At 43.1% G+C, this 14,739-nt stretch overlaps 1 protein-coding gene across 1 annotated transcript in view; it reads left to right on the top strand.

Annotated features, from left to right (window-relative positions):
* Window positions 1–613: 613 nt before the first annotated feature.
* Window positions 614–14,739, top strand: part of DUSP10 (dual specificity phosphatase 10) — a 36,192-nt gene continuing 22,066 nt past the window's right edge. Inside the window, exons 1-2 of the mRNA XM_006115588.5 lie at window positions 614–1,183; window positions 3,035–3,883. Coding sequence (XP_006115650.1) covers window positions 3,079–3,883 — 805 coding nt within the window. The 5' untranslated portion in view covers window positions 614–1,183; window positions 3,035–3,078. The remainder of the gene's footprint in view (window positions 1,184–3,034; window positions 3,884–14,739) is intronic.

The raw sequence follows: 14,739 nt of genomic DNA, 5'->3' as shown, positions 1-14,739 counted from the left end.
GCAGGCAGCACTGTTGTCCCTATGCCCGCTTCAATCTTTATTACCCGTTTAACAACAATAATCGCACAGACCCCGTCTGTCGTGGTTAAGATCCAACCAAGGTCACGGGGCTCCCTGCTGGGGGAGATGCGGGCGAGGGACGGGGCTCGGCGTGGTGTTGATAGACACTCTCCGAGAGCCTGCTGCCGGAGGTATGCGCTGCTATTTGATTGCCTCCTGCCGTACTGGGCAGGGCTCCGGAGTTGCATGGGTGCCGAAGCCAACAGCGTGAGCTGGAGAAGTTTGGCCAATGCCTCTGGCGTGACAGGAGGCCTCCCTCCCTGCCTGGGGGACCCCGGCAGGGCTGCAGCGGGGGACGCTGCGGAGCCTGAGCAGCGAGTGCGGGGATGCAGCACCGGACCTGGAAGCTGGCTGTCCGCGCTCATCACCCGCAGCTCCAGCCCGCGTGGGCTCGGACCCAGCCTTTGCCTTTTCCAGCGTGCCGGGGAGCCCCAGCGGGGCAGCTGGAGCTGATGCTGGATCGGGCTCCCTTTCCCCCTCCCCCGTCTTTTGGCTAAGGGCAGCTTACGTGAGAAGGGGGATGAACAGGAACAAATCCACCTGCCGGCGCGGCGGGCTGGGTGGAAGAAGCTGCCGCGAGAGTAGGGGAGAGAAGCAGGACTGGAGACAGGGAAGCGAGTGAGGCGGGACGGCTGGGGGGCGAGCGAGCCCCATTGACAGTCCAGCCTAGGAAAGGGTTAAGGACACGCCGCTGGCTCAGTGGACATGTAAATACAGAACAGCTGCTCCTCTCCGGCTCCGGCCGGCTCCTCCAACCGTCTGATTGGCTGCCAATGACATCACCCCTGCCCCTCCTGTGTTATACCAACAGCGGACCTGAAGCTACGTCGGATAAACCATCCCCAAGCGGCGGGGAGCTCAGGTCCCCGCCTCCTTCCACTCTCCCACCTCCAGCCATTGGCCCCCCGGCGCTGGAAGCACGCCCACTTCCTGGAAAGAGCCCCTATTGGGCGCGGACACCGTCTGTCCCGCCCCTTTCGAACCTTACATTTACAGTGTAGCAAAAGAGAAAGTAACTCTGTTGCCGCTGGAGATCAATGAAGCCGCGTGAATGGGGGCTTAGCGTAGAACTCTGTAGCCACAGATGAGCGCCAGATGCTGAAGGGATCTACTTATTTATGAAGTAAGTGAAAGGCTATGCTTATAGTGATAGGGGAGGGCAGCGGGTCTATAGCTGCATCGAAGTAGCACCTATAAGATACCTAGTAACGGAGAAGGACATACTTTCATCTGTACGCAATGCTACTTTTGGAGGGGTCGGTGTAGGAAGCTTGGCCAACAGTGTTGTGCTTCTACTGCCTCTGATTGCAACCTCTGTTATTTCTAGTGAGTGTTGGTGGGATGGGAGAAAAGGCTTTTCTCGTCTTGGGATTGCTGCAGTGTGTCGGGAGGGGGAAAAGGTGAGGGACTAGAGTGCTCGGAGGGCTTTCCTTGCATCTTCTTCCTTGGCTTTATCGCTCCACCCCAGACACACACTTCATTTTCGTATGGTCCTGGGTGAAGAGAAAGTGGCGGCGAACGGTCCTATACAGGGCAGTGCTAGTTCTATTCTGACTTCATGGTTTTGCTGGAAATATACAACCCTCTGCTGCATAGATGCAGACCTTCCAAAACTGCATATTTTCTTGTCTCTAGAAGGAAAACAATCATCTGTACTTGGGATCAAATCCTATGACGTGTTTTTGTAACATTACTGGTTTATATGTTTATTTGCCTTTTATTTTTAATTGTGTTACTGTTTTTTCTTTACAAGCAGAAGGATATTGCTTTTCAGTTTTCTGTTGGGTGCTGGTTTTCTAAAGGGGGGGAGAAGGGATAGGCTAGGCAATCTACTGGGTCATTTTGCAAAGGTTGATCTGTCTCTACCCTACAATATAATTTTCTGCTATGTGAGTCCATGCTGATTTTCATCTGTGGATGGTAAACATTTTTTCCTTGTTCAGCTATTTTCAAATTCACCTAGTAAAGAGATTTTTAAAGAAAATAAGAGTGGAGGGCCTGCCTTGGGATAGCTCCTTAGTGTAAAAAAGGATACTATAATAGGGATTGTAGACTGGGATGATATAATTGGACGGAGAAAAACTGATTTTAGGAGTGTTTGGTCGCTTCTAGTTAGAGTTATTTAATCTGTTAGCTGGTTGATGGAATGTATTTTGAAGAGGAGCTTCCAATGCTCTGAAGGTGGGTTTTGTTTTGGTGTGGTTTTGTTTGTTTGTTTTTTTTTGGCAGGGAGAAATGCTTCTAATTTTATATAGTGTCTCTTGGTAAAGCTTGTGAAGATCACAATTTAGGGGCTGCAGAAGGGGCCTTTATTCCTGGAGTCTCCAAAACTGTTCTGAGGAGCAGAGGGTGCTTCTGCCTCTAGGATTGCTCAAGCTTCCAGGCTTTATTTTTATTTTTATTAGAATTGTACTAGCATCTGGAAAAGGGAGATGCAGTTGGGATGCAGGTTTGTGTCTTTCACAACAATCTCTGGCATCTTCTACCTCCTTGTTACGTCTGTGTGAAATTAAGTTTTCAAATGGATTTCTCAAGGGTTTATTCTAAAGCTAGTTTTATTCAGGCTTGCTAGAAAAGTTGTACATCTTCCTGTGACATATTTGGCTGCTATGCATTCTATAAGTTGTTGAGCCATGCCAATAGTTCTGTCCCTTGCTGTAAGCAGAGGAAACGAAAGAACATGCCTTCTTATTGCCCTTATCAGTTGCATGCTTTGCAGCCCAAAGATTTCAGAATAACTCCGCATCTGCATGTAAATGAATGTCTCCTCTTAACTGTGTCTAGGCCAATTGCATATTCTGCATTCTCTTTGAGTACAGGATAAGAGTTGAAGCTTTTGCTGCAGGACCTGGTGCCTTCATAAATTGCACTGAGCTGATCCCCCTGAAAATCACTGATGAGTATTGAAAACTGCTTTTAGAAATCTCTGGCTCTGTATGTTTAATGTGATCCTTTTTTCTTTTTCCCTTTGCAGACAGATCTTGAGTTCTTCTTGACTTGCCAATTCTCAGCCTCCTCATGCCTCCATCTCCTTTAGACGACAGGGTAGTAGTGGCACTTTCAAGGCCAGTAAGACCTCAGGATCTCAACCTTTGTTTAGACTCTAGCTACCTTGAATCTGCTTCTTCTGCCAGTGAGAGTTGCACAAGTCTCCTTGGTACAGCTGTTGTGTCCTTAAAGGCTGCTAATCTCCCGTATATGCCCTCATCCAACGGCTCTGCACGCTCCTTGAGTTGTGGCTGCAGCAGCACCAGTTGCTGCACTGTGGCAACTTACGACAAGGACAATCAGGCCCAAACTCAAGCAAGCACCAGTAGCACCACCAACGTAGGAACCTCTACCACTTGCCCTGCTAACCAAATGGTCAACAACAATGAGAACACGGGCACACTGAATCCATCAGGTGGAGTGGGAAGTCCGGCCTCAGGAACAACCAAGCAACTAGCCAGCATAAAAATAATCTACCCTAATGACCTGGCTAAAAAGATGACCAAATGCAACAAGAGCCACCAACAGAGCCAAGGGCCTGTCATCATTGACTGCAGGCCGTTCATGGAGTACAATAAGAGTCACATTCAAGGGGCTGTTCACATTAACTGTTCTGACAAGATCAGCAGGCGAAGGCTCCAGCAAGGCAAGATCACTGTCTTGGACTTGATCTCCTGCCGGGAAGGCAAGGACTCCTTCAAGAGGATCTTTTCCAAAGAAATTATAGTTTATGATGAGAATACCAATGAGCCAAGCCGAGTAATGCCTTCCCAGCCGCTCCACATAGTGCTGGAGTCACTCAAGCGAGAAGGCAAGGAACCTCTAGTTCTGAAAGGTACTTCTACCTGCTACCACAAAGTAATCTGCTGGTTTGTGTTCTCTTCTCACTCCCTTGCCCCCCCATAAGCCTCCTATTTCTTTTGTTTGCTTGAAAGATGTACACTTTAAATCTGTGTGGGTGGGAATCCTATATGTATAGATTCATCAATAGCAAAAGGAATATTCAGTGAAATTACTATAAGGCGGGTGCACAACTGTTGATAGATCATTCTCAAAGTACTTCTCGATGGCTTGCTGTCAAACTTTGGGGGTGGAGGGTGGGGGTTGATGTATCTGGTGAGATCCTACAGGGGTCTGTCTTGGAGCTGACACTATTCAATATTTTTATTAAACACTTAGATAATGGATCTGGAGATCATTCTTACAGAATGTCCAGTGACACCAAGCTGGGTGGTGTTGCAAGCAGTTTAGAGAACAGGAGTAGATTTCAAAACAACCTTGACAAATTCTCCAGTTTGTCTTAAGTCAGCATTATGAAAGTCCAAGCGCTATGCTTAGGAAGGAAAAATCAAAAGCAGAACTAACATATGGAGAATAGATAGAACTGCTGAAAAGTATCTGGAGGATACAGTAGATCAGGAACCAAATGAGGTAACACTATGATGCAACTGCTAAAGAAGCTAATAATATTTGGGGGCATCATATGTAAGACATGGGACGTATTTGTCCTGCTCTGCATGGCACTGATGAGGACTCATCTGGAGTGCTGTGTCCAGTTCTGGGCACCACTTCAGAAAGATGTAGATGAATTGGTGAAAGTCGGGAGGAGAGCAACGAAAACAATAAACTGTTTAAACAACCTCACCTCTGAGGAAAGATCTCAAACAAACTTGTGCATGTTTAGTCTTCAGAGAGGGGGATGATCAAATTATTCTGCTTTTTGCCTTACCTCCAGTGATGGGCTTAACCTGCAGCAAGGGAGATTTAGGAAGATATTTGGAAAACCTTACATCCTATCAGAATAGTTAAGCTTTGGAATAGGCTTCTAAGGAAGGTTGTGGAATCCCCCTTACTGGAGGCTTTTAAGAGCTGTTTGGTAGACAAACATCTATCGGAGATGGTCTAGAGATACTTAGTCCCATAGAGGGTTGACCTCTGCAAGCTCTTTCTCCTCTACATTTGTTATGAGTGTATGATTGAGAAGGGAGGAATATTTTAACATGTATCCTGTATCTAAAACATGGAGCTTATAGAGCTCAGTATTAGGGTTTGTTGTGGTTTTGTTTTTTTGTTGTTAGCTTTTGTTTTTTACTGAATATCACTACTTGGGGGTGATGGTTGAGACTTACTAGATGTGTGGAGTTTTAATTTTTCCTTAGCTCTTATTACTTGGGCTAGAAATACTTATTAGAAGGGCAAAGGCACAAGAAAATGCTGCACTTCTACCCAAATGTTTTAGAGCAAATTGATACTTTGGGACTATGTATTTCTAGAAGTCTTGCTGTCCGTTATTTTAGTCTCTATAAAACTTAGCCGATAGAAGTTGGAGATAGAGCAAAGGGGAGGAGGAAGAGTTGGTAGGTTAGCCGAGCTGAGAGCTCAGACTTATCTGGGAATTACCATGGTATGTTATCTGTTTTGGTGGCTGGCTGATGGTTTGGCGCTCAGAATATTTCATGCTGTGCAAGGTTTGAATGTTGGAGAAGGGACCCATTAAATGGTTGCTCTGCTCTGTTCTGAAGTGGTCTGCAAGGGAAAAAACCATTTTTGAGTTACTGTTTATAAGTTTGTCAAGTCTAACTTTCAGTGTTTCTAGTGATGTGGCTTCCACCACTTTGAAAAGCTTTCCACACTCTAGTACTGTCTGAAGATACTTACCTCATTCTGTTGCTTCTACTTATAACCATTTTGCTGTCCAAATTGTCTTCCCCTTGCTTGATATTTAGATTCTTTAGATACTTCGTTGACCGTTGTCTGCTTCTCCCCTCCCTTTAGCCATTGTTTAGCCAAACTATACATGTTAGTACTCCCTTAATCCTCCTCAGAAGTCAATACTTCTAACCTTGCAAATATACCCCAAAGACTATGGCAGCTAAATTTGCAGTACTGAGAGTTGCAATAGGACTTTGTGGAAGTAAATGGGTTAAAACTGTGGAGCTGAATTCAAGACTTTGTGACAGTCTTCACTCAGAAATTTAAACCTTAGAATCCTGTTTTGGCTTTCTTCTGCATTTAATTGCAACTCAGTGACATAGATTTGACCCTTTTTTTTTTTTTTTTTTTTTTTTGGGGCAATTGCAACCACTTCCCAGTAGACTTTCACTGGAATCCTTAGGTCACCGTGATGATTCATGTATGTGCCAAAGGGGCAGAGAAGTACACGATGAAGTGAAGCTTCCTTTTAAATTAATACCACTGTTGTCCATAGTTCTGTTTTAACCACGCTTCCTCCCCCCTTCATTCCCTATCTTGGCACTCCTACCTTTTCAGCAAAGAATTGGTTTATAGAAACCAGATCTCTTTCTATTTCTTTAGGAAGAATATGGTTACATTGCATCCTATCCTGGCAATTCCAGGCTGCTCATGTACAGTAGCTATGGTTTATCTGTGTAGATATTTGATGTCAGTGAGATGTTAGGCAATTGTAACAGTAGTGACCAAGTCTGCACTGGTTTCATGCTTGAAACCTGGCTTTAATACCTGATTCTACCTGCTGGCTGCTCTGCTGAGATTCCATAGCACTTCACCCAACACACACTGCTTGGATCCCACTCGGAAGCAGATCATTTTGAAGATGGTGAAAAATATTTAGTAGTTGGCTCAGAAGCTTCTCTTATTAAAATTTGGATTCCTTCCCTGCTCCACCCATCACATGGCCTCTGCTGGGGGTGGCGGGGGGCGGGTTGGGTTGAGGACAACGGAAGAAAAAAATTGCATGTGTTAACTGTAGTCTAGAGGGAATGGAACTCACTTGGGAAAATGCACCTAGTGGAGTAAGGCCAAGAGCCTTCCGATTTTAAATTAGTTCCATGAATTTTTAAGCACTCTTCTCCCCTCCCCCCAAACCCCAGTTTGAAATGGGGTTTAAGTAGGGACCTTGTGGCATTGGGGATATTGGAGAGTAACTAATAAGGCTCTGCTTAGGCTTCCGTGCATGGAAAGTGGCAGAAGTGCTTGTAATTTAGTTCCAGGTCTCAGGATTTTTCTATCCTGCTTCAATAGCGTGCATGTATGTATGTGTGTTTAGGGATAGAACTAAAATTGAAGAGAGAATATAAAGCCTCTGCTTTTTTTTTTTTTCTTTTGCTCACCGCAATCCAGTCATAATTTATTGCTGGCCCATCTGATCCTCTGGTTTGTTTGTAAACACTGGTTGCTAACCTTGCCGTCCAAATTTATGTCGCCCTGATCTGGTGCCATGTTCTCCATGTATGGTGCTGCTTGTCAACCAAGCAGCCTTGTTGCCGTTTTAGTGTTGCAGTGTCACACTGAGGAGAAACTGATCAGAACCTCAGGGCCCTTGGCCCTGGGGATTAAATTACTGCCTTAATTTACAGTTCTTCTGGCTGGTGAACTAAGTCTATGATGTATTTTGTTCTAGATGTCGATCTTTTTTAAAGGCATGAGGAAATATTGTGTGCTTATCTAAAACCAGATTGATCTATTGATAAAAAATACACTTTGAATTTCTCCACTGGCATGTACACAAAGGCAACCTGGCTTAACAAAAACATGTAGCTGGGAAGCATTGAATGTGATTGGCCTTTCTCTTACATAGGGATTTTAATCTCTCCAGTGTTCTTCCCCTCCCACCTGTATTCCCTCCACTACTTCTTAGCCACTTCTTTTGGTTTTGGGGTACCTCCCCCCACTTAAATCCGATGCTAGCCTTAGCTTAATTTTAAAGGACTTCAAAAGCCACATTTGAAATGCTGCTGTGCCTTTTGAATAACACATGAGAACTTCTATATTTACAGAAGTGTTTATCATATAATATTTTTAACATTCTCGTCAAATTGTTTATAAACGTGAAATGCTTTTTATCGTATCCTGACTAAATCCAAAGCTTTGCTGTGGGGCTGGAACACACAAAATCTACTAGCCTGGGCCCCCTAGACTCTGGTGTGTGAGGGGAATGTGGGGAGTGTCCTCAGTCAGCAGCCACGTCAGTGAAGACTTGCTTTTCTCTTTTTTTTTTTTTTTTTCTTCTCCCTTGTGTATGGCTCCCAACTGATTTTTTTTTGTGGGTCAGAGGACCCTGACTCAAAAAAAGGTTCCCCGCCCCTGATCTAATGGGTGAATAAATGAAGTGTTTCAGGCCTTGTTATAGTGATGAGAGTAATCCTTGCTCCCAAGCTGCTTTGTGCTTATTGTCATGATCTAAAAATAATTTCTAGACTAGTAACTTAAGGAAGTAGCAAAAAATTTAAAATAATTCTTAAAGAATGCAGAGCTTTGTGGACTATAAATGTCCACCTAATGATTCACATCAGACTGACTGTGAAATATAGCTATCTGCTTTTTCTCTGTACCTGATGTTAGTTAACTTTCTCTTGAGAAATACATGATTTCTGTTTTGTTGAAACTGTAGAGTAACACCACTGATGTCAGTTACTTTACAATTGCACATGTGTAATTATGGATCAAATCCTGCTGTTGGTGACTGAACACAACTACTGTTCAGTAGAGTATATGAATACTTGGCATGTATCTGTCAGGAATCTTGATGTACTGTGGTCAGTTATATGGGAAAGGTTGAGAACCACCTACTCTACTGTTCAGGACAGATTTTTTATTTTTTATTCTTTTTTGTGCCCCGAAGTTTCACCTCTTTAAACAACTCGCTTACAAAATCAGACCTAAAAATACAAAAGTGGCACAGAACACATTGCTGAAATATTGTTTTTCTCTTTTTTGCCATGTAATTTTAACATAAATGGATTGGAATTAAGGATGTTAAAGTGGGTAATTGAGTAAACGTATAACTGTGGAATCTCCGCGGTTACCTGTACCAGCAATGCAGGGCAGCCCCTGGCTCTGAGTGCACTTCACCTCCCACCTGTAGGCCTGTCACCCCATGTTGCTGCCTCTGTAATACCTGCTACTAAGTGGGACAGGAGCCTGCATGTAACCATAAAGGTTAATTGTTTGCATGGTTCTACTTTCACATTTCTAACTGGAATATAAATATTGTACTTACATTTCAGTCTGTAGTATGTAGAACAGTAATAACAAGTGAAATTTTAGTTTGTACTGACTTTGCTAGTGCTTTTAATGTAGCCTGTGGTAAAATTAGGTGACTATCTAGATAAGTAGATGTATCTCTCAAAAAATCTGTGTATCCCCACTGAATAAGACCATAACTACACTAAGAAACAGGTATATTTTTTAGCTAATTAACACATGAAAATTCTAGTCTGATTTTTAAACATAAACCTTGCCTTGTGAAATTCTGGCCTCACTGAGATCAGTAGCAAAACTCCCAATGACTTTTCTAGGGCCAGGATTTCACCATAAGATTTTAACATATATTAGTAAGCATGTTTAAACTACTACTCTTTTTCCTGAGGTTGACCTTTTTTTTTATGTGTGTAGTGTGTCTGCATGCACAGTGCTGGTGATCTCACACTTGACCTTGCAAAAAGCAGGAGACTACCTCTGTGGAGCGGAAATCCTGTGGCACTTTAGCCCTGGTCTACTATAGGACCTTATTCATAGCCCTCCTCCCCCAATGTTTGAATTTATAAGCCATGCATCCACACTACCACACCCATTATTTCCAAATTCCACAGCCCATTATTTCAACTCTGTATGCCTGCTCATCACAAAGAGTAATGCTAATTTCAAAGTTATTATTTTGAAATGTTGGTGTGGAGACACTGGTGCCGCTAATTTGAATTTATGGCCTCTGGGAGGTCTCCCACAGCTCCCCAGAGTGCTTTCTGGGGCTCTAAGTCTGAGGTAGAGCGTCCACATTAACAGAACCTGCCTCAGACTCATTTTCATGCTTCCCAGTAGTTCAAATTTGTTAAATCAGGAGCTGTCAAATTCAGTAATTTCAAAATAGCTTCCTAGTATAGACATGGCCTTAAAAAAAAATAGGGTAATTAGCTTTTGTGGGGAAAACCCACTTCATCAGATGAGTTGGACTATTTAGAGGTAAGAAGAGCTGTTTTTTTTTCCAATTCTGAATTTTTCTCTTTCCAAGGTTTTCAATGTTATGTCGTAGGATTCCACAGTAAGAGAATATTTAAAAAAGCAAACTATTTTAAAGAACCATCCCTGCAGTACTGAGGAGGAACAATCTGGATTTACCATTAGTCCATCTTTGTAATACTGGGTGTGACATGCCCTGCAATGTGAATGGCAGGTTTAGCATTAGATAAGAGCTGGCATTAGGGAGAAAGAGAATAGCTGTGCATGAAACAGCAAGAGACTGCGGAGTTGGATTATGGATAACTAAATTGCAAATACTGTCAGTCATTCTCTTTACCCTCTTTGGTATGGGATATTCAGTAACACCTACTACTAAAGTTCATTGTTCTCGGTAATATTGCATACTTAAGATGTCCACTACAGACACTGCTTGGCCTTTTGTTTAACTGCTTAAAAATAGGTTTGTTGCTTTTAACCCATGGGGAGAGCGTGGGGTGGGGGAACGGAAGTAACCCGTGTGAGCTGTCCTGAGGTAAAAACACAATGAAATGAGGTAAGCAGCCAGAGCCTCGTCCTCACTGTGTATGGCTTTAAAAAACAAACAAACAAACAAAAAACCACCTTGTGAGATCTTTCTCAGGGTAACTAACATGATAAAGGTTGTGGTGGGAGGGAAGCCTCTTGAAGCAGTGAAGAATGAAAGACAGATGAGTCTCTTCACCTGTTGGCTCATTTAGCCACTACTGAGACTTCCAGCATGAGCGTTAGTGGGGTTTTTTTCTTTCACATGGAGGTACAAAAGCTAATCTACTCTGCTAACAAAATAACTTTATGTTCTAGGCTTGAGTGGTAACCTGGATACTGTTTGATGCAGAGAGGTTTGCATCATGCCTCTTAAGTTTTAAACACAGATCTGTTCTCCTCCCCCCTTCAAAGCTGACATTGTATCAAGCTCTTAAGATTACCTTGGCTTTATAATGAATCTGAAATGTGCTGTGGGACATCTGCCTTGAAGCTGTGACTTCTTGATTTTTTTTTTTAAATGGAATGAGTAATAATATAAAGATTTGGCATTTGAATCCTAAAATATGCGAAGTAGGAGCATGGATGCAACTTTAACTTTGTTTTTTATTCTCATGATGATAGTGTTCTGTCAAGTAATGCAGTGTAGCAGTCAACTTGGCAACTTTAGATACAGAATGGATCACATCCTGCTGCCATTTTCTGTTTATGCAGGCATCCTATGACAATTACTTACTTCACACATTCTACACGTTGCAGTTTACCAGTTGTAGAAGAAAATGCATGGCCTTGTTTTAAGGAAATATGTGATCATCTAATGTAAATGCAGGGCTGAAAGGGACCTCAGTAGGTCATCTGGTTCCTCACTCCCATGCTGAAGCTATAGTTGTATACCCAGATTATCTGACCCATGTTTGTTGCCTATTCCTAAAAAGCCACCCATGACTGGGATTCCAGTGTCTTCAAAGGTAACTTGTTCCAGTGCTTAATTATTCTTATAATTAGAGTCCTCTTCACTCCCAGCAGAAGCTAAAACTCCCTTGCTACAAACTAACCTCATTACTACTTTTCGTATCCTCAGGGGATATGGAGGACAAAGTGATCATTGTCTTCTTCATAACAATCTTTTACTACAGATGCATGAGACAACAGACATAAGCTTAAGCATGCATCTTGAACTGTGCAGCTCTACCATTGTCTCAGTTTTGTTCCTTTCTAGAAGGTAATGTGGGGAACAGTATTTGCAAGCTCCAAAAATCATGAGGTTGTGTGTTTGTTTTTTTTTTGTTTTTGTTTTTTTTACTTAAATACCTAAAATTTGACCAAAAAACACCTTGGAGACTTTATTTGCTGCCTTGTTTCTGAGCCTTTGGGATGTTCCAAGCTTTTTTTTCTGCTACTGTAAAGGCTACTTTCTTTTTTTATGAAAGTGGAGCTTCTCAGTAACAGGGTACCAGCTCTGGGCTTTTGGGGGGGAAAAAAAAGCAAAATATTGTAAAGCTCACAATACAATTGCAAGAGTTGCAGGGAATACTGAACAAAAGAGAGAACAGTTCCGTCCATATCACTGAATTTCTGTTTTGGTATAATACAACTAGAGTTGCCAGATGCTTGAAACAAAAATACCCAACACCCCCTCTTCCCCTCTTGTGCCCCCCCCCCAAAAGCTCACCAGGGAAAAATTATGTTGATGGGAAGGAGGGAGGGGAAAGGATGGGGGGACCAAAGTTATTGAGCCCCCCCCCCCAAAAAAAACCCAGCATGTCCCCTTTAAGAGTGAGTGCAGGGCTAGGAACAGGGGAGTGGTTGAGCACTAAGACCCAGGGGAAGCATTGCTTCCCCTAGGTCTTTTGGCTGGCAGCCATTTTGTGCCGGCAGCTTTGGGGAACCAGGTAAGCATGAGGGTTGGGGGGGCTGGATGGGTTGGGGGTTGGGGGCCGGGGGGGGTTCAGAGGGGCGTGTGCTGAGTGTTGTAGGGTTTCGCCTCTTGGCCGGGGAAAAATTCAGAAAATACTGGACATTTCAGGTGAATACTGGACACCTGGCAACCCTAAATGCAACCTGTATGTCTCTCTTGCACACCTCACTGACTGCATATTAAGGTCCTCCTGATCCTATGAATGTGCATATAATAGCTTTACTCTCACCCTTTCCCTCCCCCAATAAAAACCCAGCATTTTTAAGGTACACTACTAGATTGGCCATGCATTTCTGAGTTGCATCCTGCCATTGCTTAGAACACTATGCTGGTATTTTAAAATTATGTGCATGTTTTACAATGCTAACTTTCAGAGTCTTGCAATTGGCCAATTCTGCCCATGGAGCATTCCAGAACAGTCAATGAGGGGCACTTGTCTGCCAGGATGATATTGTTTCCCTAAGGTGCTTCATCATTAAAGCTTGGTTTTGTTTTGTTTTTTGTCCCGCTCCCCCCCAATATCTTTGGAACTGTTTTGTACTGAGGATTATCTATAAATTCACCTTCAGGGCAATACCAAGCCTGGAAAATCTGTCTGTGTGGGGAAGTTTCACCATTGATATCCAGTACCCCTCTCCTAAACTCTAAGGAAAATGTGTTTTCCTACCCTGTGGTAGGCCCTGCACCTGTAGAATATCCTTGCTAGGATTCTGATGGGGGATGGTTGTGGTGCAAGGGCCGTATCATAGTAGAGGTGGCATCCTCCTCTGTGGAGAGGAACGGAGATCTATAGGTGCGCATAGATCATGGGTGTGTTATCTGTGCCAGTGGCTACAAATGCCAAGTCACTGCCATGATAACTTTACCCCGTGTGATTAAACCTCCATGAAGGACTTGCAGGGTTAATTTTTAGAGGAGTCATTTTTAATTTTTCTGTTTTCTTTTTAATCTCTCTAGCTCGTGATCTGTAAAATAGAGCTAATGCTTTGCCTATGTTGGTTACTATGACATATAATGGACTCAGAATTATCAACAATATTTTTTTCCTATGCTTTAGTACTATGTCACCTGTAGCCTTGCCAAACGCAAGCTTGGAAAATCATGTTAACTCTTCCCTCCCTACCTCTGTCCATCATAAGACTTTTAAACAAGTGATAAATGTTGGCAATTTATGTACTGGGACTTTTTTCCCACCACCCCATTTTTCTTTCTGCAACAATGAAGGATAAAAACCCTTTTTAAAAAACCATACACTGAGCTTTACATGTAGTTCTGTCTTCAGGAGCTGGACCATAAGGGAACCCCCCCCAAATTTAGTGAGATTTGCAATAAAATCATGAATTGGCAATACTACCTCTGAGCTACCACAGTTGAGCAACAGTGGGTAAATGGCAGCTACTGTCCCAGTTACTATTAGTGAGCACTTTGAAGATTATAAAACACTTAGTTCTAATAATAGTAGACTGGTGGGAATCCAAGAAGGAAATGAAACTGAGTGATATCAACACACTTGTTTCAAATCTCTTACTACAGTAAAGCTTTTGAAAATCTTTAGATTATTTGAATTAGCCCCCTTTTGATTCACTGAAAGGGAGAAGATGACACTGAAGATGTCTGGAATAAAAGGAATTGTTGTCCCTTGCCCTTGCAAGAATTATGCACTTTGATTATTATTATTAAAAATGCCTTGGAGAAATCCAGAAAATCAGAGGATTGGGAGTAACTTGAAAGTGTCTGCCACGTTAGTTGAATGCAATGGTTTTGTCAGTTTACTGTGCTAAAGCCTGCAACTGGCTCTTATATAAATGACTGGCCAATAATGTTCTAAAACAAAAGCTATTGTTAAGCAATTGACCTGTACTGCAACCATGACAGCTTCTAGCTCCTCTCAAATAATGAAGTACAGGCAGTCCCCGGGTTACGTACAAGATAGGGCTGTAGGTTTGTTCTTAAGTTGAATTTGTATGTAAGTTGGAACTAGTACATATTGTAGGGGAAACTCTAGCCAACATTTCTCCAGAGCTCAGTTTTATTCTCCCACACCTCACTTCCCTCAGTCCTTTATTCTCAAGCTGAGGAGTCTGCTGAGAAAAGCTGCTCCGTGTCTCCCTGGTCTGTTGGGGGGAGGGGGGGGGGTGAGGGGGCACTAGCTTCACATCTCCCTGGTCTGCTGGGGGGAAGCAGCTAGTGCGGGGTTGCCTCACCCCGTTTGTAAGTAGGGATCCGATGTAAGTTGGATCCATGTAACCCGGGGACTGCCTGTACTCTTGGTTTTGGTCTCTGCAACAACATTGCAAGTGTTTCCTATGTTCTCT

Source organism: Pelodiscus sinensis, chromosome 3 (assembly GCF_052426305.1).
Source record: "Pelodiscus sinensis isolate ZL-2025 chromosome 3, ASM5242630v1, whole genome shotgun sequence".
In the NCBI taxonomy this organism is placed as follows: Eukaryota; Metazoa; Chordata; order Testudines; family Trionychidae; genus Pelodiscus; species Pelodiscus sinensis.
The sequence above is the reverse complement of the archived record's forward strand: the minus strand, read 5'-3'. Positions and strand labels throughout refer to the sequence as shown.